At 37.9% G+C, this 27,861-nt stretch overlaps 4 protein-coding genes across 10 annotated transcripts in view; 2 read left to right on the forward strand and 2 right to left on the reverse strand.

The window, feature by feature from the left end:
* Window positions 1–10,483, reverse strand: part of LOC139973700 (patched domain-containing protein 3-like) — a 47,205-nt gene extending 36,722 nt beyond the window's left edge. The window contains exon 1 of the mRNA XM_071980535.1: window positions 10,383–10,483. The gene's annotated coding sequence lies outside the window, so the exon portion shown is untranslated. The remainder of the gene's footprint in view (window positions 1–10,382) is intronic.
* On the forward strand, window positions 394–5,046 carry LOC139972973 (uncharacterized). The gene has a single exon (XM_071979290.1). It carries the CDS (start codon window positions 394–396, stop codon window positions 5,044–5,046), a length of 4,653 nt encoding a protein of 1,550 aa, XP_071835391.1.
* A 2,994-nt stretch (window positions 10,484–13,477) lies between the features above and the next one.
* On the forward strand, window positions 13,478–20,842 carry LOC139974522 (holothin acyltransferase-like). 5 transcript variants are annotated; one of them, XM_071981731.1, is made up of 4 exons: window positions 13,478–13,568; window positions 14,244–14,296; window positions 17,987–18,685; window positions 20,454–20,842. In XM_071981731.1, exons 1-4 carry the CDS (start codon window positions 13,525–13,527, stop codon window positions 20,756–20,758), a joined length of 1,101 nt encoding a protein of 366 aa, XP_071837832.1. In that variant the 5' UTR covers window positions 13,478–13,524; the 3' UTR covers window positions 20,759–20,842. The 5 variants fall into 5 exon arrangements, with proteins under 5 accessions (XP_071837832.1, XP_071837833.1, XP_071837834.1 ...); XM_071981732.1 differs by having other exon boundaries at window positions 13,554–13,593; window positions 14,226–14,296; XM_071981733.1 differs by lacking the exons at window positions 13,478–13,568; window positions 14,244–14,296 and adding an exon at window positions 14,509–14,611.
* A 3,282-nt stretch (window positions 20,843–24,124) lies between these two features.
* The window catches only part of LOC139974520 (YEATS domain-containing protein 2-like), a 32,407-nt gene continuing 28,670 nt past the window's right edge, over window positions 24,125–27,861 (reverse strand). For all 3 annotated transcript variants that reach the window (XM_071981725.1, XM_071981728.1, XM_071981727.1), the window contains exon 17: window positions 24,125–26,046. In XM_071981725.1, the coding sequence (XP_071837826.1) occupies window positions 25,923–26,046 (124 nt within the window). In that variant the 3' untranslated portion in view covers window positions 24,125–25,922. The remainder of the gene's footprint in view (window positions 26,047–27,861) is intronic.

Here is a 27,861-nt window from a genome sequence, read left to right on the forward strand (position 1 = left end):
CATAAAATTCAACCTGTGAATTATATGTATATTAATTGTTTGTATTTACTTGTATTCGCAGACGAATTCCGCAAGAGCAGCTCTTATTTGGTCGGTCTACCTGTGTACTTCCATTCTAGCGTCTTACTGGCGGTCCCGACAAGAACTGAAGCAACATCTAACGTAATGTTGGTTGGCAAGTAGTTAATTGGGTTTTGTATTTTACATGTTTTATGCCAGACGTGAAATCCACTTACACAATTAGTGTATCATTGTTGTTTAATCGTACAACTGTGTTACCTATGATATGAAATTACATTGTTGTCGGATGTAACTATAAATTTCGCGCACTCTAAACTAAACTGCAGGCATCAGTAATTGGTTTCGATACATTGTCATTGTTATACATTAGTCATGACTAGTCAACTAGAGTTAGAAAAACTTGTGTCAATCGGAGAAAAGTTAGGTCTCAAAGGTGTAGAACTAAAACAATTCTTAGATGATGAAAGGGACAAGCTTAAGCAAGAACGAGATGAAGAAAGAGATCGAAGAGCTAAGCAAAGGGCGATTGATGCACACGAACAAGAAGAAGATAGGCAGAGACAAGAAAAAATAGAAAGAGAAAAGGCAAAGCAGTTAGAAATACAACTCAAGATAGAAGAAGCAAAGCAAGCCCAAGCTGAGGCACAAGCACAGATAGGCAATGGAGGTTATCATGGTAATGGTAGTGCAGCAAGAAGTAGACCACCTAAACTGCCACCATTCAACCAAGAGAAAGACGACATTGATGCATATATCAATAGATTTGAACGTTATGCCACATTGCAAGGTTGGGATAGGGATACTGTATGGGCCACAAGTCTTTCAGCACTTATTCAAGGTTGTGGATTGTTTGAATATTCATCACTTTCACTTGAGGATTCCAAAGATTACGACAAGGTAAAGCAAGCCTTATTACGTGCATACCACCTTACAGCCGATGGTTTTAGGAAGAAATTTCGTGATATTAGACCTGCACATGAAGATACAGGAACCAAGTATGTCACAAAATTAAAGAATTATCTCCATAGATGGATGGAATTAGAGGAAGTAACTACTTATGAACAACTCCAAGACATAATATTGAGAGAGCAGTTCTTGAACTCATGTAGCAAAGATTTGGAAACATTTCTGAAAGAAAGAAAGCCGAAGAACATCACAACAATGGGTGAATTTACCGATCAATATGTAGAAGCACATGGAGGTTGGTATCCTGGTCACTCCAAGAATAGTAGAAGTACTCAAAACAGTAATTCCACGAGGAACCAGAATCGTAACAACGGAAGATTCCACAATCACAATCAGAAGTTCCAGCAACAAAATCAGAAAGGGAAAACGTATTCTGGGCAGAGAAGTGAACCCAGGAAATGCTATATTTGTGATAAACCAGGCCACTTTGCAAGAGACTGTAGGACAAAGCGAATGCAAACCATGGCTCTTATGACAGATGTATTTAGTGACATGATGGAGAAACGCGCCTCAACTTTGACCGAACAGAACCTTCCAGACAAAAAGGAAACTGGCGGTGCATGTACAGACATTGGGGCATTCATGATGGTAAAGCCAGATCCTCATCTATTCCAAGCAAGTAAGAAGGGATTCTTCACATTAGATTGTGGTCACAAGTTAACTGTATTGACTCAAGTTACAGCCGCATGTAAAGATCAGAATTTATCGTCGATGCCTGTTCAAATGGGTAAGATAGGGAATCAAAGTGTTAAAGTATTACGGGACAGTGGATGCAGTGGTGTAGTTGTAAGATCTCAGTACGTCAAGCCCAGCCAAATGACAGGTGACGTTAAAACTTGCATCCTGATTGACGGTACGGTACGACAATATCCCGTTGCCAACATACTCGTGGATACTCCATACTTCTCAGGTTCAGTTTCGGCCTTGTGTATGAATGATCCAGTCTATGATTTAATTCTAGGGAATGTCCCAGGTGTACGAGAACCTACCAATCCAGACCCGAATTGGGAAGAGTCACAGACACAGGATCAACCAGTACAACCACCACCAAATGTAACCAAGCCTATGGCAATAAGGAATGATGATGACCCAAATACAGTTGCCGCAGCACAGACAAGGAGTCAGAGCAAAGCAAAAGAGAAGCCCTTTAAAAAGTTAAAGGTATCGTCCCCGATTGGTGAAGAGGTTACTGCAGACATGCTACGTGAAAAGCAACAACAGGACCCCACCTTGGAAAAAATCAGACAGTTAGCCGAAACAGGAGATGATAAAGTGAGTAAAAATGGGAGTACTCATAAATATGTGAAGTCCAGTGGCATTCTCTACAGAGAATTTAGTTCTCCTCGAGTGGAATTTGGAAACAGATTTAGGCAGGTAGTAGTTCCAGTTGACTACAGAGATCATGTATTAAAGGTAGCACACGAATCGATTCTAGGGGGTCATCAAGGATCCAAAAAGACGCGTGATAAAGTAATGAGTGACTTTACATGGCCTGGAATGCAAGCAGACGTTACCAGGTATTGTCAGTCGTGTGATGTATGCCAAAGAACCCTCCCTAAAGGTCGTGTTACTAAAGTACCATTAGGAAGTATGCCGCTGATTGAAGAACCATTTCAAAGGGTAGCAGTAGACTTAGTAGGACCGATCAAGCCAGCCACAGAGCGTGGACATCGATACATATTGGTTTTAGTTGACTACGCAACTAGATACCCAGAAGCAGTACCAATGAAAACCATTGAAGCTGAGTCAGTAGCTGAGGAACTCCTTGGAATTTATTCAAGATTAGGCTTCCCAAAAGAAGTATTAACTGACCAAGGATCTCAGTTTGTCTCTGGCGTCATGAAAGAAGTTAGCCGATTATTGTCAATTCGCCGATTAACCACGACTCCGTACCATGCCATGTGCAATGGGTTGGTAGAGAAATTTAATGGCACATTGAAAGCAATGTTAAAGAAGATGTGCGATGAAAGGCCTAAAGATTGGGACAGATATATAGATCCCCTACTGTTTGCGTACAGGGAAACGCCACAGGAAAGCACAGGCTTCTCGCCATTTGAACTGCTATATGGGCGGACCGTGCGTGGTCCTATGCGGATTCTTAAGGAATTATGGACCGGCGAATCAGAAGTAAGTGAGACGAAGACTGTGTACCAGTACGTGTTGGACTTACAGGAACGTTTGGAGCAAACATGTCAACTAGCACGTGAGGAGCTCAAGAAGTCTAGACAAAGGTACAAAACGTACTACAACAAGAAAGCAAGAGTAAGAAACATGAAAGTAGGAGAAGAAGTCCTCCTCCTTCTCCCCACTGATAAGAACAAGCTACTTATGCAGTGGAAGGGACCATTTCCAATAGTGCAGAAAGTTGGTACGATGAACTACAAAATAGACTTTGGCCATAGGGTCAAAACATTTCACACCAACCTGCTAAAGAAATATAACAGACGTGAAGTGGCAGCTACTATGTTCGAGATGCCAATACAAAGTATGTATGAAGTTGTCTGCACATCGGTTCTAGAAGATGAACCACAAGAGGAATCTGGTATATCTGAACTCAAATCATTTTTCACAGATGATCTTATACATCTTCCACCTATGTTTCAGAAGGAGCGAAGTACTGATGTGAATATCAGCGGACAATTAGGAAAAACAAAAACTCAACAGGTACAACAAATATTGACAGAGTTTGAAGACAGTTTGACTGACCTACCGGGGAAGACAAAGCTCGGTGAACATGTCATCAAAGTCAGCGATACAACACCTATAAGGAGTAAACCTTATCCAATACCACATGCTCTTCGAGATGATATCCGCAAGGAGATCCAAAGTATGCTGAGGATGGGCGTAATATCGCACAGCAAAAGTCCATACGCTTGTCCGTTGGTAGCATTAAAGAAGCCGGATGGATCTTTGAGGGCCTGTTGCGACACACGCAAAATTAACATGATCACGGAGTTTGATGCTGAGCCTGTTCCAGACCAGGAAGAGATTTTTGCAAAGTTATCCAAGGATTGCTACTTCAGTAAAATCGATCTGAGCAAAGGTTACTGGCAAATCCCAATGGCAAAAGAGTCGAAGCCATTAACAGCATTTGTGACTCATGATGGGTTATACGAGTTCAATATGATGCCATTTGGTCTTGTGAATTCTGGTGCTACATTCAACAGAGTGATGAGGAAGCTTCTTAAAGGAATTGAGAATGTCCATAGTTATGTAGATGATATCCTGATACACACTCAGACATGGGAGGAACATCTCCAGAGAGTAAAAGAAGTCTTCACAAGAATCAAGAAAGCCAACTTGACGGCTAGACCTACAAAATGTTTCATTGGGTACAATGAGGTGGAATTTTTAGGACATATTATAGGAGAAGGTAGAGTAAAACCCAAACCTGACAAAATTAAAGCCATTCAGCAAGCAGAGAGACCAACTACAAAGACTCAAGTGAGATCATTCTTAGGGTTGGTAGGTTACTACAGGAAGTTTGTACCAAACTTCGCAGCCGTGGCAGTACCACTGACTAACTGTACAAAGAAAGGGGAACCAAACGTGATTAGATGGGGCGAGAGCCAGGAACAGGCGTTCCAAACACTGAAGAGTAAGCTTGCAAGCTCACCGATACTTCAGCTCCCCGACCTCCACAGAGAATTCACACTTCGGACAGACGCTTCGGATACAGGAGTTGGTGCGATCCTTCTTCAGGAGTTTGCAGGTGAAAAATTTCCAGTAGCCTATGCTAGCAAAAAGCTGAACAAGAGTCAAATGAGATACTCAGTGATGGAGAGAGAATGCTTGGCCGTAGTCTGGGCTGTACTCAAGTTTGAGCCATATCTCTATGGCAAGGAATTTGTAATAGAGACAGACCATCAACCATTGACATGCATTCGGAAGTCGAAAGTGGCAAATGGAAGGATAATGAGGTGGGCACTGGCATTACAGCCATATCGTTACCGCATCCAAGTGATAAAGGGAGCCGATAATGTAGGGGCTGACTACTTGAGTAGAAGTACAGAAATAATGCAAGCCAATTTCTTATCCTTCATCAGCAAAGAGCTGTAAGAAATTCATTTCCAATAGTGTATGGAGATGTGTGATTTCAGGAAGCTTAGGGAGAAGCAGAGGAAATTGAAGGAGATTTCAGTGCAGGATAGGCTGAAACAAATATCCTAATGTGAGATGTGTATAAATGTGTTAGACACATTTTATTAAAGGAGGGAGTTAATTGTCACATTAGAATAGTATAATTTAGTTAATTTGTATTTGTATGACAGAAGAAGTCAATCTGTCAGCTGTTTATTTTAGAAAGTTTTTTTTAGTAACTTTTACTTTAGTCAATGCTGGTTGTTGTTGATGTTGGAAAGTAGTATCCAAGGATGTAGGACAATTTACATAAACCCTAATCCCTCTATTCACTACAAAAATACAAGGTAGCATAATTGAGTATGTATACAAAAGAAACATCACCAGGTCAGGGCATAGTATAATAATACAAAGGTACAGGGTAGCATAGCATAGCTAGTGCACACAAAAGAAACCTACCAGGGCAGGACATAGTCAAGATGACAATGTATTGTATTGCCAAGTTATGCAAATTGATACACTATTAATTATGTGTGACATCACATCCAGCCAGTGAAGTGAGTGTTGGATAAGATTTTTATTCACTCTCCAAAATACCATCATCGGATTGAGTCCTGCTATATTTCTTAGCTGAAAAAGACGGAGCTACAATATTGTGATTTTCATATCATGGGGCACAGGATCCTATATATAGGATACCTGTATTGAAGCCTGGGCTGGCATACTTTAATTAATATCTGGCATTTAACTGTGAAAGCTTGAAACACAATTTTTCCCTGGAGATTCCAGTATCACACAATATTTAGTGTTCTGGATAGGGCAGCTTGTCGGCAGAGTTGGGATGGAAGTACATCACCTGACCGGATAAAGTAAAGCTGTATTGCAGAGCTCGTCTGACAGTTTAAGAACTGGAACCATTTGCCACTTTCCTCTCACATTGGGTCGAAGACCGGAAGCTTTTGAGGATAGTTTTATCACCGACTATAACACCTACCACAACCTGATATCAGCAACCACGTGTCAACAAGTATTGTCAACACCTTTAGGCAATATTCGTCATAGTGACAACTCAGAACTCATTTTTTTTTTTAAGATAAATGTTAAATCAGAATTTCATGATGTAAAAGGGGGAAAGCTCTTCAGACTAGAAGAGGTAATCTCATTCTTCTATAGAGAAAAGAATATCCAATTAATATATATTAAGACTAAATTTATACGTGCCAGTTTGCTCTCTCGCAATTGAAAAAGATCCAGGGGTATCAAAACTTTGGAAAGTCTTAACCTTTTCAGTAGTTTTAGCTAAATCTAGTATATGTTATCCTCTGGTAAAGATTGCGCCAAAGCAATCTGTTATCTCTAAGTATTCAGGAGTCCTACGTGTTCCTAAGCAGTATTACAGAACGCTGTAACCTTTATTTTGCATGTTCCTTTTTTTTTTTATTATTTTAAGGAGAAAGTTCCTCCTCAATAAATACCTATTCACTTAAGAAGTTGAATTTATAAAACTTGTTCTGCATCATTAGTTGGTTGGAGTATTTCTTTTTTACATTGCATATTGATTTTGGATAGCCGCTAGGCGAATGTGTCGCATTGCCACTTGCATTCTTTTTGTGGGTGACATCTACTTATCCCCTTACATCTATCTCTTTGTGTTCACCATGCTCATTAACCTGTCTGTATTCTGTGCGTGTTTTTGTCCCTTCTGTTACTGTTACTTGTCATTTAGCCATTGAAGAAGATCCCGCTAGGATCGAAACGTCAGGCTAAATAAAACAACGTGTGGATTTTAAGGGTTTTAGTTCAATTCATACTGATTCTCGTCGCTACCAGTGATATTTTTGTTCGAGGTCGATATAGGCAGCTGTACGTCTCTTTCCAAAAGTTTGCATAATTGTTTTTTCATGAGGAAGAAAGAACAATCGAAGTGAATTCCGAGTTTTCTTGATTCCTTGAATGTTCAATCAGGCATATGGGCCGTTGAATCCTCAATAATGGTAAATTTAAATTGAACTCGAAGAAATATATGTATTTTTAGATCCTCCTGCAAGCAGGAACTCGCGAAGAAGCCTCATTGGCTTATCAAAGCCGCAGGCTGACCGAAGTCAGTCTCTTATATTCATATTTAACGTCCATGATTATGAATTGTCAATTGTCAACAACTCTGTAACTGGAAGACATACATTAACCTCGGAGTGACTCGAACCGGGAACCTTATGATTGGAAGGCACCGGCGTTAACCACTGAGAAATACGACATACGACTAACTTTTAACTAATGTATTCTGTATGTAACTTAAATATTTGAAATTATATGTGTTTTGCTGCAGGGCGACAAATTTCCATATTCTTTTGGGACGAAATAAATATATCTAGTATCAACTATATTAACAGTGATATCCATCATCACATGTGGTGATATATATAGGTATACAGGCGCGTATCCAGGGGGGCGTTGGGGCGCGCGCCCCCCGGGTAAGAAAAAGAGGAGAGAAAAAAGAGAAGAAAAAAGGGAAAAAGAGGGGGGAAAAGAAAAGGAGAGGAAAGAAGGGAAAAGAAAAGAAGAAAGAGAGAAAAAGGAGAAAAGGAGGGAGTAAAAGAAAAACGGAAAGACACCGGGGAGAGAAAGAGGAACAGTCATAATTACAGCGCTGCTCACTATTATATACACAGGGTGGCCAGTGACAGATCGAGGATTACGGAGGGGACGTGCGCCTCACCCTACCCCTTACACCGACAACTACATTTTTGACGTTTCCATTTTCCTCTCTCACTAATGTATCTATATATATACCGTACTATATATGGTCTATCATAACCAACTGTGCCATGGCTGGTCTTGAACTCGACCGAGTCGTCGGGGAGCATGACGCAATTCGGGAAGGGGGCGACCGCCCCCCCCCCTGAGCAAATTTCCTTTATGATATCGCTAGTAATTTTCAAAATAGAAAATGCTTAGATGCAATTTACAAGGCCTGGGAAGTGTCATTTCCAGCGATCTGGGATGCATTTTCGTCCAAAATGTTCTTGTACGCTTCGCGCTATTCATGGTGGCGCTACGCTTAGATAGTTTGCCTACAGACTTCGCCCCTCCCTTGGCAAATTACTCGATACACGCCTATTCGAATTTGTAAAGCAAAGAGCAGATATCACATATCAGCCTCAAAACTGTCTATGTGTGTAGTCAAAGGCGTAGGAGCCCAATTAGATTTGGGGGCTGTAACGACTTGCCCGCAAAATATAACCAAAATTTTTGTTTAACCAAAATGTTAATGTCAATATCATATAAGCAAGCATCGGTTATTACATCGCATGCCATCGTGTACCGTACGGTCCGTAAAAGTTGCGCAGTATACCACCGGATGCTAATGTCAATAACGAAATGTCTTATGTAGATGGAGAAAAAGCATGGAGGTCCAATTATGTCAAAACTCTCTTTTACATTAGTAATGGCGAATTAGTCGGACAAGCTTAGAACTTTTTTTTAATTACCAAGGAGATAATTTTTAAACTATTCATTTCCTTAAGCTACATCATTGCAATTTATTTTTCTTTCAGTAGGTGCCCGAAAAATTCTCAGCATATTGCCCGAATTTTCAGGGAAAACAAATTTGGTTGGGGGGGGGGAGGGGCTGTAGCCCCCGCCTCCTACGCCATTGCGTGTAGTGTTCGGTTTCGAAATATCTGGTATTTTTCATTTCCTTCAACCAAGTTTTATAATAGCCGTTATAAGAGGTTTTAATATTTGTACAACAATAAATTAACTGTGTCTGAATTTTCAAAAATTTCCTGACCAACATTCTGAACAAATAATGGGCTTAAACCTTGAAAAGTGGGGCTTTCGGGTATTGTGGGCCGCGACGTAGAATCACCTATATAAAAGCAATGATCCACAGGACATGCGATGAGGTCGAACATGATGTGTGACTGGTGACAATCTTCAAAATGTTATGGATGAAAACAAAACTATTGGGAAATACTTGGTTCTCAGGCAAAAGTGTACATCTGGTTGGTCATTGTCAAGCCCGAGAAGGGCCATTTCCGGTGATCTGGGGGGTATCAAAACCATAAATTTTCTTGTACTCTCCGCGCCAACCGATGGTGGCGCTCCGCTTAGATAGTAATTCGCGCCCCCCCCCCCCCCGGGTTAGAGAATCCTGGATACGCCCCTGGTATAGGTGGTGGGGTTTCATTTCGGATCAGGTGACGCACTCAGGTACTGTCTGTGCGTGTGTCAGCGTGCGTGCGTGAACACTTAAAAGTGTGTCGCGGAATTATATTAAACCGAAAACCGATCGACTCCATGCTAAGTGTGTGTTTGCCTTGGCATGTGATGTGGTGCCTCCATGAATTATTGCGTTTTAGGGTCAAATGTTAGAGATCAAAGATCAAATCACCCATTATGGGCATCCCAAAGGGACAAAACGCCCGCCACACTTAAACCAATGTTAGCATTGGACTCGAAAATTTTTGTAATGATCTGGATACCGCAAAATGTTTAAATGAAAGTATCATATACCTACATAGGAATTAATGAATACTTGATGAGAATTAATTGCTTGAATTTATATATATATTATGAATATATTAAACATATATTAATTAAATGTAAAGATCATGATATCGGTGAGTTCAAGGCTCATGTTCTTCAAATGTGGTGGATGGTGTATGCCTACGATGATTGGTGTGTTGCTAGTATGACGTCATGTGGTAAACTCCTCAAATGTTTGGATGGATCTACAAGTCCATGGATTGCCTACTTGTTTTTCACATTTTTTTTTCTTAATTAATCTCCGATATCTTGCTGTGGTTTTGTTACTTGTGACGACGAGCCTCATCGGACGATCCCTTCTGCGGGGTTCAATCTGCTTCACTTACTAGGAATATTAAGTCACCCTTCAAATAATATCTTGTTATTTATACATTTTTGCTTCTCAGACCTCAATTCGTTTTAGACTATAGCAGAATATGAACGGTTGAGTGTAGAACGTGTTCTCAAGAAGTAAATGAATGATATTGGTTTGTCTGAGCCGGTTACAATAGCGAACTTAACTTTCAATAGGTTTAAGAATGCTTTATTACAAACAATTTGGGAATTGGCCTAATCCTTTTTTGTCTACTATTACTGACTAAACTAACACGTTGGATGTTGCACAGACAATAAGAACTTTAATGACGGTTTCGTGTGCTGAATAGACGTGTAGCTCAATGATCAGAGTGGGCGGTATTAATCTTTCATAAGAAGAAAATGTTTTATTTTAACTTAACGAGGAATAGACGATTATGATGCCAATTAGTGAAGGAAAGAGAGATAGTTACCGATGTTAAGTGAGGATTTAAGGTACAGAGCCGAGTAAAGGTCCAGAGGAAAGCCCGGCAGCTGAAACATTCTCAGAAACTGATTATTTTTTCGTAGCAATTTTCTTGGACAAAGAGACATGTCAGGAAGAAAGTTAGCACTCTATAGTTGCTTAGAGTTCTTGCATGTTTAGCTATTCATTGAGAGTAAATCCCCTTACCCCGGCTCATATGTCCATGGGAATGGTTTATATCCGGATAGGCATGGACTTATAAAAGTTGTTTCATATGCATGGTTCGTGGCATGAACATACTTCTCACATGTGTTCGCAAGTTGCTAAGGATTTCGGAATAATTGGTAGACTTTAAAAGATATTGCCGAAACATTTTCTTCGCACTATTTTTCTGATTCTTGTTTATCCCCATCTCTGCTAATATAGTCTTGCTTGGTCGGGCACTAGTAACTCCGCTTTAAGGAAGTTATTTGTTCTCCAAAAACGAGCTATCAGACATATTACGTAGATCTGCACCACGCAAAGACACCAGTGCACTTTTTAAGTCCCTTAACTTGTTAAAATTAAATGACATATTCAAAGTTAATATTGCAACCTTCACCTATCGCTTCTTCAACAATCTCTTACCTTTAGGTTTTTCTAATTTATTCGTTCTGAATTCCCTAGTTCACAATTATCACACACGTCAAACAATCGTCTTCGTCTGACAATCGGCCAACTTTTTCGAAGACAAGCTTGCATTATCGAGCCATCAGCACCTGGAATTCCATTCCAGAGAGTTTAACTTCTAAGCATAATGTACACTCCTTTCGTTACAACTTTTCTAGATCCCTTATAAACCTCTACTAAGATTTTCAGTTTTCATGTTGTATTTTGTACGCTGTAGCCATCCTTTGTTATTGTAATCCCCCCCCCCCCCCTCCACCCCTAACAGATACTATATTCGTTCATATACTGTGCAGCAATGTTTATACAATTTGATAGTTTAGATCCTTTATTATAGTTTCAGTAATGACTGTTTCATCATTTTATGTTTAAACCATTTAACAATCTTATTTCTTTCACTTACCATTTACCATATCATTTGTTTAATCTTAACAAGTACTGTTTTTTTGATGTACGCTTATTTATAAATATTTTATATTTATACTGGTTTAAAATAAATCGAAATCGAAATATATACATGATTGTTTGTGTGTTTGTGTTTGTGTAAGTAAGCATTCATGTTTATATTAACATGGGTGTTTATATATATTTATGTATATGCATATATATATAAAAAATATATATATATATATAGGAATAACGGAAAAACTGTTAAACAACTATGCTGCATTTAGAGAAAGGCTGGATCTCGAGTGAGATACAATAATTGAATTAGGTAAGTGATTGGAAGTAAAACAGCCAATGTTTGGTTGGTTTTTGCAATATATATATATATATATATATATATATGAAAATCGTAATGAGTTGGAAAATCAAGAACAGTGAAAAAACTTTCAGCCTCCACCGGTATTCGAACCACGGGCCTTCCGCTCTGTACGCGGACACCCTAACCACTAGGCTATGGACGCTGATTGTATGTCCAGAGGTTCGAAACCGGTAATATATATATATATATATATATATATATATATATATATATATATATATATATATATATATATATATATATATATATATATATATATATATATATATATATATATATATATATAATATAACGAAAATCCACGTTTACTCCCGGTTCCGCTTACGTTTCAATAATCACAAAAAATCTATTCGTGATAATTTTGCAGGATTCCCAGTTTCCGAACATTTCAATCTTCATAGTCATTCTCTAAAAAACCTAAAATGTATTTTAATTGCCTCGAACTTCAAATCAACTACTGAACGTAAACGTAAAGAAATCGATTGGATCTTTTGTATTAAGTCTCACATCACCGGCCTCAACAAAGACTTGGGACCCCTTAACAACTATCAGTTCTACAAGCATATGTAATCCGTTCTTTGCTCCTTAATCCGCTTCCTGTATAGTCATGGTTTATTTGGTTTTAATTCCATCAATGCAACTTACACTTATCCAGCGTCATACTTTCATTGTGTATTGCTGACGAAGGTCCCAGGGGGACCGAAAATTCCAATATATTTTCTAAAATTTAATCCTTATTTGTCAATTATGAGTCATATCTTATTTCTCTGGTTTTCTCTAATAATAATAATAATAATAATAATAATAATAATAATAATAATAATAATAATAATAATAATAATAATAATAATAATAATAATAATAATAATAATAATAATAATAATAATAATAATAATAATAATAATAATAATAATAATAATAATAATAATAATAATAAATAATAATAATAATAAATATATATATATATATATATAGAGTAGGTTGGCGTCTATCTTGGCGCAGAGTGCTCTATGTCCATTGGACAGAGCGGAATATATGTTGATACTAGATGAGACTAGTGGAACACTAGTAGTTGTAACTCGGAGTTTCACGCTTTGTAGCGATCTTCAGACAACTCCTGAGACTTAATACAGTCAGAGTTGTCTGAAGATCGCTACAAAGCGTGAAACTCCGAGTTACAACTACTAGTGTTCCACTAGTCTCATCTAGTATCAACATATATATATATATATATATATATATATATATATATATATATATATATATATATATATATATATATATATATATATATATATATATATATATATATATATATATATATATATATATATATATATATATATATGGGTGTGAGTATTTTGTATTGAATTGTGTATGTATGCATATGTATATATATGTATTCTGAGTGGTGGGTGGGTGGGTTATACGTATTGGGTTGGTGTGTGGGTGGATATAAGTGTTACTGTTTTTTTGTATTGTTCTCTCTATTTACTTATCTACTAGACAAGCCCTCTGGATTTCTTGGAGTGCTTCCTTTCACAATTTTCCCTGTTGTTGATATGTTTTGTCACTTAGTTAACTTCTATGTATTTATATTGCGAAGAAACAAATATATGAAATGAGATATAACAATGTCTGCTACATCGAGTAAACATTGGCAACGTTCAATATAAGACTTTTATATCTTCAGTGCACCTATTTCCACATTTTGCACATGTACGGAATGAAAAGAATAGTACGTTGTTGCTTCATCACGTCCTGGAAAACAACGAGGTAAATGAATCTGGAGGATTCATGTCAATTGGGTGCGCGCGTACCATGTATGGAGGGTCATGTGATGTGTTCCAGGGTGGTACTATACTGATATTTCTCTGTAGCAGTTCGAGAACAGTGTTAGTGACTTCGTGAAAGATTGGTCGGTTCGGACATGGGAAATAACGGCATAAGAAGGTACTGGTACTTCAGGCCTACGAAATAGTGCTAATATGCTAACGTTCAACCTTATTCTCTTGAATGAAGGCAGGCTTTCTACATAATCTTACTTATTAATACAGCTCTAGGGGCAAGCTTTGTCTCATATGGCCTAACGTTATTACTACACGCTATAAGTGAGTGTAGAAATGGGAAATGTGGGGAAATGTTTAGTTCAGTGCAACCACGGAATTCTCCATGGAACAGAGCCTAATGCTGCTCGACGGGAATATAGCTATCACGTTAGGCTACAGGCACGGTCATTGCTAGGTAACGGGTGTCGTCTGCTGCTCTAAGCACGCAAACACATTTACGTACTAGTTGGGTGAAATCATCATGCGTAATAGGGAGAGTAGTATATTAGTACCACCCTGGAACACATCACATGACCCTCCATACATGGTACGCGCGTACGCTCGTATTTACTGTGTGATAGTTTCTCCAGATTCATTTACCTCGTTGCTGGAAAACTAATATCCGTAATATCCTCACATTAATCTGTGTAATAATCAAAAGTAAGTAGAAAGAAAAAGAACAAAGTACTTGATCCAAGAAAATAACATGGTAGGATAAACCTGTACCATGTAGTGTCCTTGTTCCAAGTTAAACATACTTTTTCGTAACATGATTGTAACCCGTACAATAGACCGGTCTTGTCCTAGGCCTAGGCCTAGTTCCACAAAACAATTCCGCAAGTTATCTTAGCATATAGTACTTAGTAGGGTAAAACTAGGCAGTTAGGCCTACAGTGTAGTCGATGAACCTGTTATGCCGCAGGACCTATCATGATGTACTTTTGGAAATTGTATTATTTAACATCGCAACGGAAAGTGAGCAAAATGTTTATAGAATATTTAGCGTCCCCCAGTCCCAGTGTGTTTTCCACAAAAGTGAAGACACACGAAGATACATTTGCAAAGCTACACATGTACAATATAGGCCCACAGTAAGCCTAGGCTATGTCCAAATCACTATCGAGTAAGTTAGTTTGTGATAGCTTACTTACAACTGCTAGTCTGATTGTATGTTTGTGTTCGGACTGAAATAAATATCCCCATAACTTTTTTAATTTTTTTTTTTTATAAAAGCTAGAGTGAACAATAGCCCATGAAGATTGACATAAGTTAAGAGCTAATATAGGCTGTGAGGCACTATAGAGAAATTCACATGGGCCAATCAGTGGTTCAAAGCAGCTTAGGAACTACTGACGGGTGGGGGGTTGCTGGCCCCCTCACCCCAGAAGCCCACCTAAGCGGTGCGGTGGAGGTTTGCACTATACATGACCTATAGCGGAAAGCATCTGGAGATTCAGAACAGTTCAGGCATCCAGAATTCCAGATGGCAGATGAACACCTCTTGGTCAAGGATTGGGTGAACAGTGCCTATAAAATACACCACCCACTCCCCATCTCACTTAAAGTCATATTGATCTTTTTAGAACTTTCTTATTATACTTATTATATTTGTATTAACACAAAGGATAATAATTAAACTGAATTCAAGATCATCCAAGTGAATTCCGGAAGCATTCTATTCTTATATAGTAGGTCCCGGTATGGTGCCATTTATCATGAAGATACTGTCATGAATATTACCCTGAGTCAGTGGTTGGATATGTTGGAGAATGTGTTCTGAGATCACAGGAGCTCTCAGTGCATGCTACCTGTAGGGTCAATGTCCACACAGTATTTATAAAAGAAAGGGCAAGAAGATTGCAGGGTAGGCTGATAGACAACTATATACAGTACATGATAGTCAATGGATGGTGACCTTTGTATATATCTGGTCAACGAACATAGATTGCTAATGATGTAGCATACAGCAGATTGAGAATGCTCAGACAACATTTTCAATACTTGTTTAGAAACTTTAAAAATGTTCATTAATCACTATTTTAAATCTCTAACCACCAAAGCACTAATAAGTCTAATAGACAGAATGGGGCATTTCTGAGGTCAAAGTTTATGCTGAAATTCCTGCCCAAATTTTCAGGCTTGGGTTAGCCGAATGTTGACATAGCCTTGGCCCTGTGTTACATGTTTTTGTCATTCATGCATTAACAATAAGCATTTTTTCACAAATGCTTCAATAGTGTTACAGCTCTACTTAATGAATGGATATTAATTTAAACCCATCTGGGATGCCAATAGCTTTTGTTTGTACTTTTCTTTACAAAGAAGTATGGAAGAAGTTGAGTTACAATTTTTGTTTTTAGTGAAATCTAAGTTTGACCCCTGAAGTGAAAATACAAAATTGTTTATTCCTTGTTCTTTCATACATCTGAGATCTTGGTTGAACTCAACAAAACTAATGGGTCAGTGTATGATTGGATACCAGTAATGTACTAGAATCTATTCTGAATCATATGATGGTATATTGAATGCACTGGCACTAATGTTATTCAATCCAAACCCAAAAGGATATCTTACAAAATGAAATAACATATGCTACAGGTGGGCTCAAAGGCATTGAAGGCCATCTGAAAAAGTTAATTTTGTGTTGCTTGCAAGTGACGTTTTGTTCGTGTCGCTACAAAATGCAGACAGTAATGAAAGATGATACCTTGTTATCTTTAGCTGGATCTGAGATTTCCATCGCTGTATCGTTTATACACCGTGCTGTGGGTATTGACCGCAGCTGTATGTACTGACTGTACAATAGTGTCTAATTACCGACAGTAGCAAGCTGTGTGTGTATTTTCTGGGATTGATGGTGGTGTCTACAGTAACACTTCTGTTACACCTCATTCAAAACTAGGTCAGATTACCGGCATTAGACATTTCTTTTTCCGCGAGTCTTCACACCCTTTAATCTAATGCTTGCTTCACATTGTGATAGATTTTGGATGTTGGGAATTAAAAAGCTGCATACAACTTACAATAATTCTGTATTTTAAGTTGTTGATGACATGAAAACTTTGCTAATTGATGAGGGAAGTGCATACTGTATATTAAACTAGAACCTAAGTTTTGCTACTGTAACAACGATTCATGAATCGTCAGAGAGGTACACTACTGTTTCTCTGTTACAGTACTGTACTGTAGCTACAGTACCAGAGATTCATTAATCGTCAGAGAGGTATTACTGTTTCTCTGTTACAGTACTGTAGCTACAGTACCAGAGATTCATTAATCGTCTGAGAGGTACTACTGTTTCTCTGTTACAGTACTGTAGCTACAGTACCAGCGATTCATTAATCGTCAGAGAGGTACTACTGTTTCTCTGTTACAGTACTGTAGCTACAGTACCAGCGATTCATTAATCGTCAGAGAGGTAGTATCTCTGTAACAGTACCCGCTACAGTAAGAATGATTAATTAATCGTCAGAGAGGTACTACTGTTTCTCTGTTACAGTACTGTAGCTACAGTACCAGCGATTCATTAATCGTCAGAGAGGTAGTATCTCTGTAACAGTACCCGCTACAGTAAGAATGATTAATTAATCGTCAGAGAGGTACTACTGTTTCTCTGTTACAGTACTGTAGCTACAGTACCAGCGATTCATTAATCGTCTGAGAGGTAATATCTCTGTAACAGTACCCGCTACAGTAAGAATGATTAATTAATCGTCAGAGAGGTACTACTGTCTCTCTGTTACAGTACTGTAGCTACAGTAACAGCGATTCATAAATCGTCTGAGAGGTAATATCTCTGTAACAGTACCCGCTACAGTAAGAATGATTAATTAATCGTCAGAGAGATACTACTGTTTCTCTGTTACAGTACTGTAGCTACAGTACCAGCGATTCATTAATCGTCTGAGAGGTACAGTACTATCTTCGTTACAGTACTGTAGCTACTGTAAGAATGATTCATTAATCATCTGAGAGATACTATCTCTGTAACAGTATTGTGAATGATTTTGTGAATGATTTTCTCTGAGTCAGCACGATTAACAAAAACCTAACTCAATTTTAATGTTGTTTAATTGTTACATCATTGCACATTGGCAGTAAAATTTCATATTTCAACTGCTGAGTATGTGCAGTAATATTAGCATAGCATTACACATAACACAAGTGACAAATCTTTATTCCTAACATTACAAGTGAAAGGAGCAATTGATAATGTCCACAAATACAGGATCATCACTGGGAAAGTTCAAATTGTATTTATTCCTGATAATTATTATAATTTTTTGTGAGATGAAAAGGTCTTATATCCTTATTATCTCTTCTCCTTATTTGCATTTTTTTTTCTCCTAGTGCATTTACCTTGTGGAACCTTTAAAAAACTTCTGGAGAAATCGTCCACATTTACAAGCAAATGCAGCTATAGGGCCTGGCTTAAGGTGTTAGGTTCCTGTGGCTATAGTCACAATGCTACAACTGATTTGCCTTTCAAACTGAGAAAAGTTCATTCGAAAGAAGCAGCAGTGATTGGTTCATCACATTGGGAGGATGATCTGCGTCTCAAAGCAGCCGATTATAAATTATTCTACAACCTGGACCCTTCTGGATATTTTGTAGCGACCACTGATAAAGGGGAGGTAGCAGGAGTGATAGGTGCACCAAGACTAACCCACACAGATGGTACAATAGGATTTCAACATGTGCATGAAGACCTGAAAGATAAAGGCCTAGAGGAAACATTATGGACTGCTGCCCTAAAAAACCTAGAAAATCGTAAAATAAGCATAGAAGTTTCGTCCGAAGAAGTTGAATTTTGTCAGCAACTTGGTTTTCATGAAGCTTGGAGGAATGGTTTATTTAAGGGTACTGGAGCTAAACTTCTACCGCATGTTTCAGAACTGACAAACTCGCCAGTGCTCAAGCAAATAAAGGACATACCATTCAGTAAAGTAGTTTACTTTGATGAGACAATTGTTGGATTTGAGAGGGTCAACTTTCTATATAAATGGACGAATGTATCATATCCAGCAGCGGCATTAACAACATATGCAGGTATGAAAATAGTTTCACTTCATATGGACTGAAATAATTGTGAAGATGAGAATCCATAATGGTATGAAAATAGTTTCACTTCATATGGACTGAAATAATTGTGAAGGTGAGAGTCCATAATGGTATGAAAATAGTTTCACTTCATATGGACTGAAATAATTGTGAAGATGAGGGTCCATTATGGTATACCAATAGTTTCACTTCATATGGACTGAAATAATTGTGAAGGTGAGAGTCCATAATGGTATGATAATAGTTTCACTTCATATGGACTGAAATAATTGTGAAGGTGAGGGTCCATGATGGTACGATAATAGTTTCACTTCATATGGACTGAAATAATTGTGAAGATGGGAATCCATAATGGTATGAAAATAGTTTCACTTCATATGGACTGAAATAATTGTGAAGGTGAGAGTCCATAATGGTATGAAAATAGTTTCACTTCATATGGACTGAAATAATTGTGAAGGTGAGAGTCCATTATGGTATACCAATAGTTTCACTTCATATGGACTGAAATAATTGTGAAGGTGAGAGTCCATAATGGTATGATAATAGTTTCACTTCATATGGACTGAAATAATTGTGAAGGTGAGGGTCCATGATGGTACGATAATAGTTTCACTTCATATGGACTGAAATAATTGTGAAGATGGGAATCCATAATGGTATGAAAATAGTTTCACTTCATATGGACTGAAATAATTGTGAAGGTGAGAGTCCATAATGGTATGAAAATAGTTTCACTTCATATGGACTGAAATAATTGTGAAGGTGAGAGTCCATTATGGTATACCAATAGTTTCACTTCATATGGACTGAAATAATTGTGAAGGTGAGAGTCCATAATGGTATGATAATAGTTTCACTTCATATGGACTGAAATAATTGTGAAGGTGAGGGTCCATGATGGTACGATAATAGTTTCACTTCATATGGACTGAAATAATTGTGAAGATGAGGGTCCATGATGGTACGATAATAGTTTCACTTCATATGGACTGAAATAATTGTGAAGGTGAGAGTCCATAATGGTATGACAATAGTTTCACTTCATATGGACTGAAATAATTGTGAAGGTGAGAGTCCATAATGGTATGACAATAGTTTCACTTCATATGGACTGAAATAATTGTGAAGGTGAGGGTCCATGATGGTACGATAATAGTTTCACTTCATATGGACTGAAATAATTGTGAAGGTGAGGGTCCATGATGGTACGATAATAGTTTCACTTCATATGGACTGAAATAATTGTGAAGATGAGGGTCCATGATGGTACGATAATAGTTTCACTTCATATGGACTGAAATAATTGTGAAGATGAGGGTCCATGATGGTACGATAATAGTTTCACTTCATATGGACTGAAATAATTGTGAAGGTGAGGGTCCATAATAAAGTATTAAAGGAAAGATTTGACATACAAACCCTATGTAATAATTGCTTCAGTTGATACCAGTGTCAGCAAAACTAAAAGAGAGACAGGGTATGTTTCTTCTTTATGAAAGCATGATTGAATGTATTTTACGATAATGGAGGGATAAGTGGACCATGATGACATTCTGTTGTAATGTACTAGCAAAAGAAAATACCAACTGCAGTCTAGTTAGATAGACATTAATATATTCCAAGTTGCATTTGTGACTGATTCTTCTAACTGATGTCATATTACTTCACATGTCACTTTTAAGTAGGTTGCATAATGATCTTTAATGTCCATTGCTATTGTTAATTTATTTTTTTGTGTTCTTTTGTGTTATAGATGATGAAGTGGTCGGCTATGGCGTCTTGCGGGAGCTTCACCTTCCAAATACCTACTTTGTTGGTCCACTCTACGCCAATAATGTAGCCATGGCACAGGTCATGTTGGTGGCCCTCATCAGCAACATCCCAGACAAAACTTACTTCATCCGGTCACCTCTTAATAACCTCTCATTTATGAAATTATTGACTGATCAACTTTACATGGAGCAGATTGGAGAGACTGTTAAAATGTATAATCAAGAAGAACACAACTTTCCTGTACACAAAGCTTTGGGTTTAATATCTCCTGATATAGGATCTTGATAATAGATGGCACACCATAACCTAATAAGGTTTTAGACATGCATGGTTCCATATCTCCTGATATAGAATCTTGGTAATAGATGGCAGACCATAACCTAATAAGGTTTTAGACATACATGCTTGTGCTGTAGAGCCAGTATGAAACCTTTTTGGTTCCTTGCTTTTTGCAAAGCAAGGAACCTATGCGTTCAACTTGGCGTGTGTGTGTGTGTGTGTATGTGTGTGTGTGTGTGTGTGTATGTGACGCTTGGCTTGTGTACACGATATCTCAATAAGGAAATGATGTATCATGATCAAACTTGTTGGGTGGATAGCCCATAGTGAGAGGAAGATCCCTATTGTTTTCGGTGCCCGCAAAGGTCACCAAAGGTCAGTTAGATGCCAAAAACCAATATATTAAAAACAGCAATAACTCCCATTGACAGGGTCCGACATGATTGATATTTTGGGAGTAGTTGTGAATGGGGTAAGGGATCGTTTCCAAACATAACGGTAATGTGATCGAAGGTCAACAAAGGTCAATTAATGATAAAAAACTAGTATTTTTGCGATAACTTGAGAACGAAATGTCCGTTAGGGTTGGGAGTTGCTTCAATGTTATCCAATTGTCGACCCGCATCTGGGTGACCCTTGACCTGAATTTGACCTCTGGTGACCTTTACGTGTTTTTGGGGATTTTTACAGTTTTGATGCTATTTTCAGATGTCAAAGGTACCTTCTGATCATAAATGTCAATAGGTTGACCCTGTGTGACCTTTATGTGCGAAGTTATATGAGGTCAAAGTTTTTCGGTCGGAGTTAGGATGGTTGTACAGACTTGTCGTTTTGTTTTTTGGAATCAGGAGATTAAACTACATCTGAAATCAAGGTCAAAAGGTCAAAGGTCACATTAGAAAAAATGTGCTTATTTTGGGAGGAAACGAGCAAAAAAGAAAATGTTTGGTTTTGATGCTAGATTTGGATATCAAAGGTACCCTCCGATCAAAAATGTCAATTGGTTGACACTCGTGTGACCTTCGTGTGCGAAGTTATATGAGGTCAAAGTAAATTTTCAGACATTTATCGCAACAACTCCCAGTTCCAAGGTGTGACACGGTTGATATTTTTGGACAAGTTGCAAATGGTATAGGGGAATATTTTCAAACTTAACGGTCATGTGATCCGAGGTCACCAAAGGTCAATTAATGTTAAAAAACTAGTATTTTGGGGGTAGAAAATGGGCAAAGAAAAAAAAGTTTGAATTTGTATAGTTTGATGCTCTATTTAGGTCTCATCAATCAATAATGTCAATATGTTGACCCAAGGTGACCTTTGTATGTTAAGTTATATGAGGTCAAAGTTAATTTTCAGACATTTAGTGTAATAACTCCCAGTGCCAAGGTGATACACAGTTGATATTTTGAGACAAGTTGCAAATGGTATAGGGGAATATTTTCAAACATAACGGTCATGTGATCCGAGGTCACCAAAGGTCAATTAATGATAAAAAACTAGTATTTTTGCGATAACTTGAGAACAAATTGTCCTTTAGGGTTGGGAGTTGCTTCAATGTAATCCAATTATCGACCCGCATCTGGGTGACCCTTGACCTCAATTTGACCTCTGGTGACCTTTTCGTGTTTTGGGGATTTTTACAGTTTCGATGCTATTTTCAGATGTTAAAGGTACCTTCTGATCATAAATGTCAATGGGTTGACCCCCGTGTGACCTTCGTGTGCGAAGTTATATGAGGTCAAAGTTAATTTTCAGACATTTAATGCAATAACTCCCAGTTCCAAGGTGTGACAAGGTTGATATTTTTGGAGTAGTTGCAAATGGTATAGGGGAATATTTTCAAACTTAACGGTCATGTGATACAAGGTCACCAAAGGTCAATTAATGATAAAAACTATTATTTTTGCGATAACTTGAGAACAAATTGTCCTTTAGGGTTGGGAGTTGCTTCAATATAATCCAATTGTCGACCCGCATCTGGGTGACACTTGACCTGAATTTGACCTCTGGTGACCTTTTCGTGTTTTGTGGATTTTTACAGTTTCGATGATATTTTCAGATGTCAAAGGTACCTTCTGATCATAAATGTCAATGGGTTGACCCCTGTGTGACCTTCATGTGCGAAGTTATATGAGGTCAAAGTTAATTTTCACACATTTAGTGCAAAAACTCCCAGTTCCAAGGTGTGACAAGGTTGATATTTTTGGAGTAGTTGCAAGTGGTATAGGGGAATATTTTCAAACTTAACGGTCATGTGATACAAGGTCACCAAAGATCAGCTAATGTTAAAAAAGTAGTATTTTGGGGGGAGAAAATGGGCAAAGAAAAAATGTTTGAATTTTTACAGTCATGCTCTATTTAGGTCTCACCGATCAAAAATGTCAATTGGTTGACCTCCGGGTGACCTTTTGTGTGTGAAGTTATGTATACAAGTTCAAAGTTAATTTTTAGACATTTAATGCAATTAAATCTCAATGCCAAGGTGTGACATGGTTGATATTTTGGGACAAGTTGTGAACGGAGTGGTGGAACATTTTGAAACTTAAAGGTCATGTCATCTGAGGTCACCAATGTTATCATATCTGTTGACACGCTTGTAGGTCTCATATATTTCTTACATTTTCGATGCCATATTTAGATCTCAAAAGTGCCTTTTGATCAAAAATCCAATCACATATTGTGATCACAAAAGTGTTGGCTATAGTGTTGGTTACTTTATGGGAACATGTAGGACCACAATTACTAGGACTATTTGAGCCTAATCTTGCTTGATAATATTATGTGTATTGTCATATACCCCAAGCAAGGAACCACAGTGCCCTTGGGCTCTTGTTGTCAACTAACAGTGCAATCCATTAGCTTCAGTAGTCATGTTTCAATTCAAATAATGCAGCAAATTAATTTTGTTTGTTGTTGCTTGGATTAATATTATATGAAAACTTACCTGGGCAATGAACTTGTCAGAATATTATAAAGTGGAGTTCTTGAAAGTTTGCTTGTTAGTATCATGTGAAGAAATGTTTTTGAATAATTGTCAACTGCAGATGTACTTGAAAGAATCCTTGGTAAGTTTAATATTAAACTTGCATGTAATCAACAACCATATTTAGAAACTTGCTGAAATTAAAGGCTCAAATTTGCAGCAACTCTTGCTGATGTTATCCAGTTGATAATTGTACAGATGTTGAAAATCAGAAAATCTGCTGGGAGATATAAACAATCTTGAAGTAGGGTACGTTTTGGATGTATTAAGCACTAAATTTGTCTACAAGTGCTAAAAAGCAAAAAAAGGAGATGTTATCTTTGTATAAACCTCAAACAGAATGATAATAAAATAAAATATAAACCACAGAATCTAGATACTTCATTCAATTTTTATTTGATTCTTCCTTATATATGAATATGCATTGTTTTAATATTAATATGCATTGTTTAATATTAATATGCATTGTTTTAATACTGCACTATACTGTAGGCAAACCTACAAACAAATGTGTACTGACATTTATTGCTTGCCAGTTGATAAATATAACACCAAACCACTCCTAGAGAGCTAGAATGATTTAACTCAGCCAAGATTTCATAGATAGATTTTATAGTTATTCAAATAAGACACATCTCTTGACATATCAAATAGAATCACATCATACACCAAATACCAGAATGAGGAAAGTTACTAAAGAAACATCTATTTCCAACATTTTGTAGAAGTCACTTCTCCCAGATTCATTTGATATTAGACATATAAATTGAATTACTACCATCCATTTACCAAATATCAGTTTGAGGTGCTTTACGGAGGACAGATACCAGTGTTCAGATGGAAGAGCTGATTGGAGTATCCCCTTAATACACATCTAGCAGATAGATCTAGCAGATAGAAGCGTTGATTGGGGTATCCCCTTAATACACATCTAGCAGATAGATCTAGCAGATAGAAGCGTTGATTGGGGTATCCCCTTAATACACATCTAGCAGATAGATCTAGCAGATAGAAGCATTGATTGAGGTATGATAACACACATCTAGCAGATAGATCTAGAAGATAGAAGAGTTGAATGGGGTATCCCCATAATACACATCTAGAGGATAGAAGCGTTGAATGGGGTATCCCCATAATACACATCTAGAGGATAGAAGCGTTGAATGGGGTATCCCCATAATACACATCTAGAGGATAGAAGTGTTGAATGGGGTATCCCCTTGATACACATCTAGCAGATAGATCTAGAGCATAGAAGCGTTGATTGAGGTATGATAACACAAACCTAACAAGTACTGTTTACCTACATGGCCCAAATGGCTTTTCCTCAGATAATTCTAAATAACCTTTCTCTTGGAAGCATATATTTCTAAAACAGAAGATCTCAAAATTAAGAATGTTTAGATGCAACTTACAAGGCCTGGGAAGTGCCATTTCTGGAAATCTGGTTTTGTCAAAAAATGTCTTGCTATGCTACGTGCCAACTGATGGTGGTGCTCTGCTTGGATACTGTCATGTTGCTCCCTTTTGGGAAATGGCCCACCACTACATGTTTCTTAAAAAAGGCCCACCCATTAAAGTATAGTGTTTATGGTAATGTACATCTGTGATACCAGTTATTATTCCAATACCATGAAAATACATATCTCAGTAATAGAAGCATTTATTGAGATATCCCATAAATACATATCTCCGTAATAGAAGCATTTATTGACATATCCCATAAATACATATCTCCGTAATAGAAGCATTTATTGACATATCCCATAAATACATATCTCAGTAGTAGAAGCATTTATTAACATATCCCATAAATACATATCTCAGTAATAGAAGCATTTATTGACATATCCCATAAATACATATCTCCGTAATAGAAGCATTTATTGACATATCCCATAAATACATATCTCAGTAATAGAAGCATTTATTGACATATCCCATAAATACATATCTCAGTGATAGAAGCATTTATTGACATATCCCATAAATACATATCTCAGTAATAGAAGCATTTATTGACCCCATATCCCATATGTAGGGAAGCAAACATTTATTCAAACCTGAATCCTAGTATGTATTTCAATACAAACTTCCCGTCTTTATTTAAACCATGGTGCACACATGTTCAGCAGACTAAATCCAGAGATGCCAAGTCAATGGAATTGTGGAATAGTCAGACCTGCTTCAGCTCTTCTGATTGGACGGTACCTCATTCTTGACTCCTAGTTTTTGGTTTGTTAGGAAGTCCAGCAGTTTGGTTTCTCTAATAGCCTGGTAAATATGAGCTGGATGAATCTCGCTGGGTATCCTAGAATGAATTGATGAAACGAAGAGAGAAAGGAAAATAACAAGCACCAGTAAGTTCCAGGTGTTTATATTCAAACAGACGACTTTCAGAAATTTATCAACCCTGACCAATAACATGGATGATGAAGTACCATAGACACCCTCAAAAATGTTAGTGGCATGATGCAAACTTTAATAATTTGGCCTACTGCCACCTATTTCAGATGCACCTATATCAGATGCACCTATATATGTCCAGCCTATATACTTAACCAAAGACTTCTTGTGCTGTACTTCTTTACAGCTTCAAATTGGGTCCTTTAACTATTTTTTTTGTATGTAATACTGAGCATGTCAGCTACATGTCACAATGCTTGCACACTTTATACCTCATCAACAATCCATGGAATCCAGGCAGCATGGAACACAAATTATAAACTGCAAACACTATACTACTAAACTTTAGGTACACTAGGAATCCTATCAACATTTTCAGTATTAGATGATACAATTCCCCATTGAAGGATGGCTCCCCTACTGACAGTGACTGCCTGACTGTAAAGGGAGATTTACAGAAGCCATGCACCCTATTACATCATATATAAACACTGTCCCTATTACACCCATACAAACACTGCACCTTTATACAAACATACACACACTGCACCCTCTTACATCACATAAACACCACACCCTATTACACCCATACAAGCACTGCACCCTTTACCATCCATACACTCACTGCACCCTATATCATCCATACACTCACTGCACCCTATAACATCCATACACTCACTGCACCCTATAACATCCATACACTCACTGCACCCTATAACATCCGTACACTCACTGCACCCTATATCATCCATACACTCACTGCACCCTACTCCATCCGTACACTCACTGCACCCTATATCATCCATACACTCACTGCACCCTACTCCATCCATACACTCACTGCACCCTACTCCATCCATACACTCACTGCACCCTACTCCATCCATACACTCACTGCACCCTATACCATCCATACACTCACTGCACCCTACTCCATCCATACACTCACTGCACCCTATAACATCCATACACTCACTGTACCCTATAACATCCATACACTCACTGCACCCTATAACATCCATACACTCACTGCACCCTACTTCATCCATACACTCACTGCACCCTACTCCATCCATACACTCACTGTACCCTATATCATCCATACACTCACTGTACCCTATAACATCCATACACTCACTGCACGCTACTCCATCCATACACTCACTGCACCCTATAACATCCATACACTTACTGTACCCTATAACATCCATACACTCACTGCACCCTATATCATCCATACACTCACTGCACACTACTCCATCCATACACTCACTACACCCTACTCCATCCATACACTCACTACACCCTATAACATCCATACACTCACTGCACCCTACTCCATCCATACACTCACTGCACCCTATAACATCCATACACTCACTGCACCCTATATCATCCATACACTCACTGCAACCTATAGCATCCATACACTCACTACACCCTACTCCATCCATACACTCACTGCACCCTATAACATCCATACACTCACTGCACCCTATATCATCCATACACTCACTGCACCCTATAACATCCATACACTCACTACACCCTATATCATCCATACACTCACTGCACCCTACTCCATCCATACACTCACTGCACCCTATAACATCCATACACTCACTGCACCCTATATCATCCATACACTCACTGCACCCTATAACATCCGTACACTCACTGCACCCTATATCATCCATACACTCACTACACCCTACTCCAT

This window comes from Apostichopus japonicus, chromosome 9 (genome assembly GCF_037975245.1).
Source record: "Apostichopus japonicus isolate 1M-3 chromosome 9, ASM3797524v1, whole genome shotgun sequence".
In the NCBI taxonomy this organism is placed as follows: Eukaryota; Metazoa; Echinodermata; class Holothuroidea; order Aspidochirotida; family Stichopodidae; genus Apostichopus; species Apostichopus japonicus.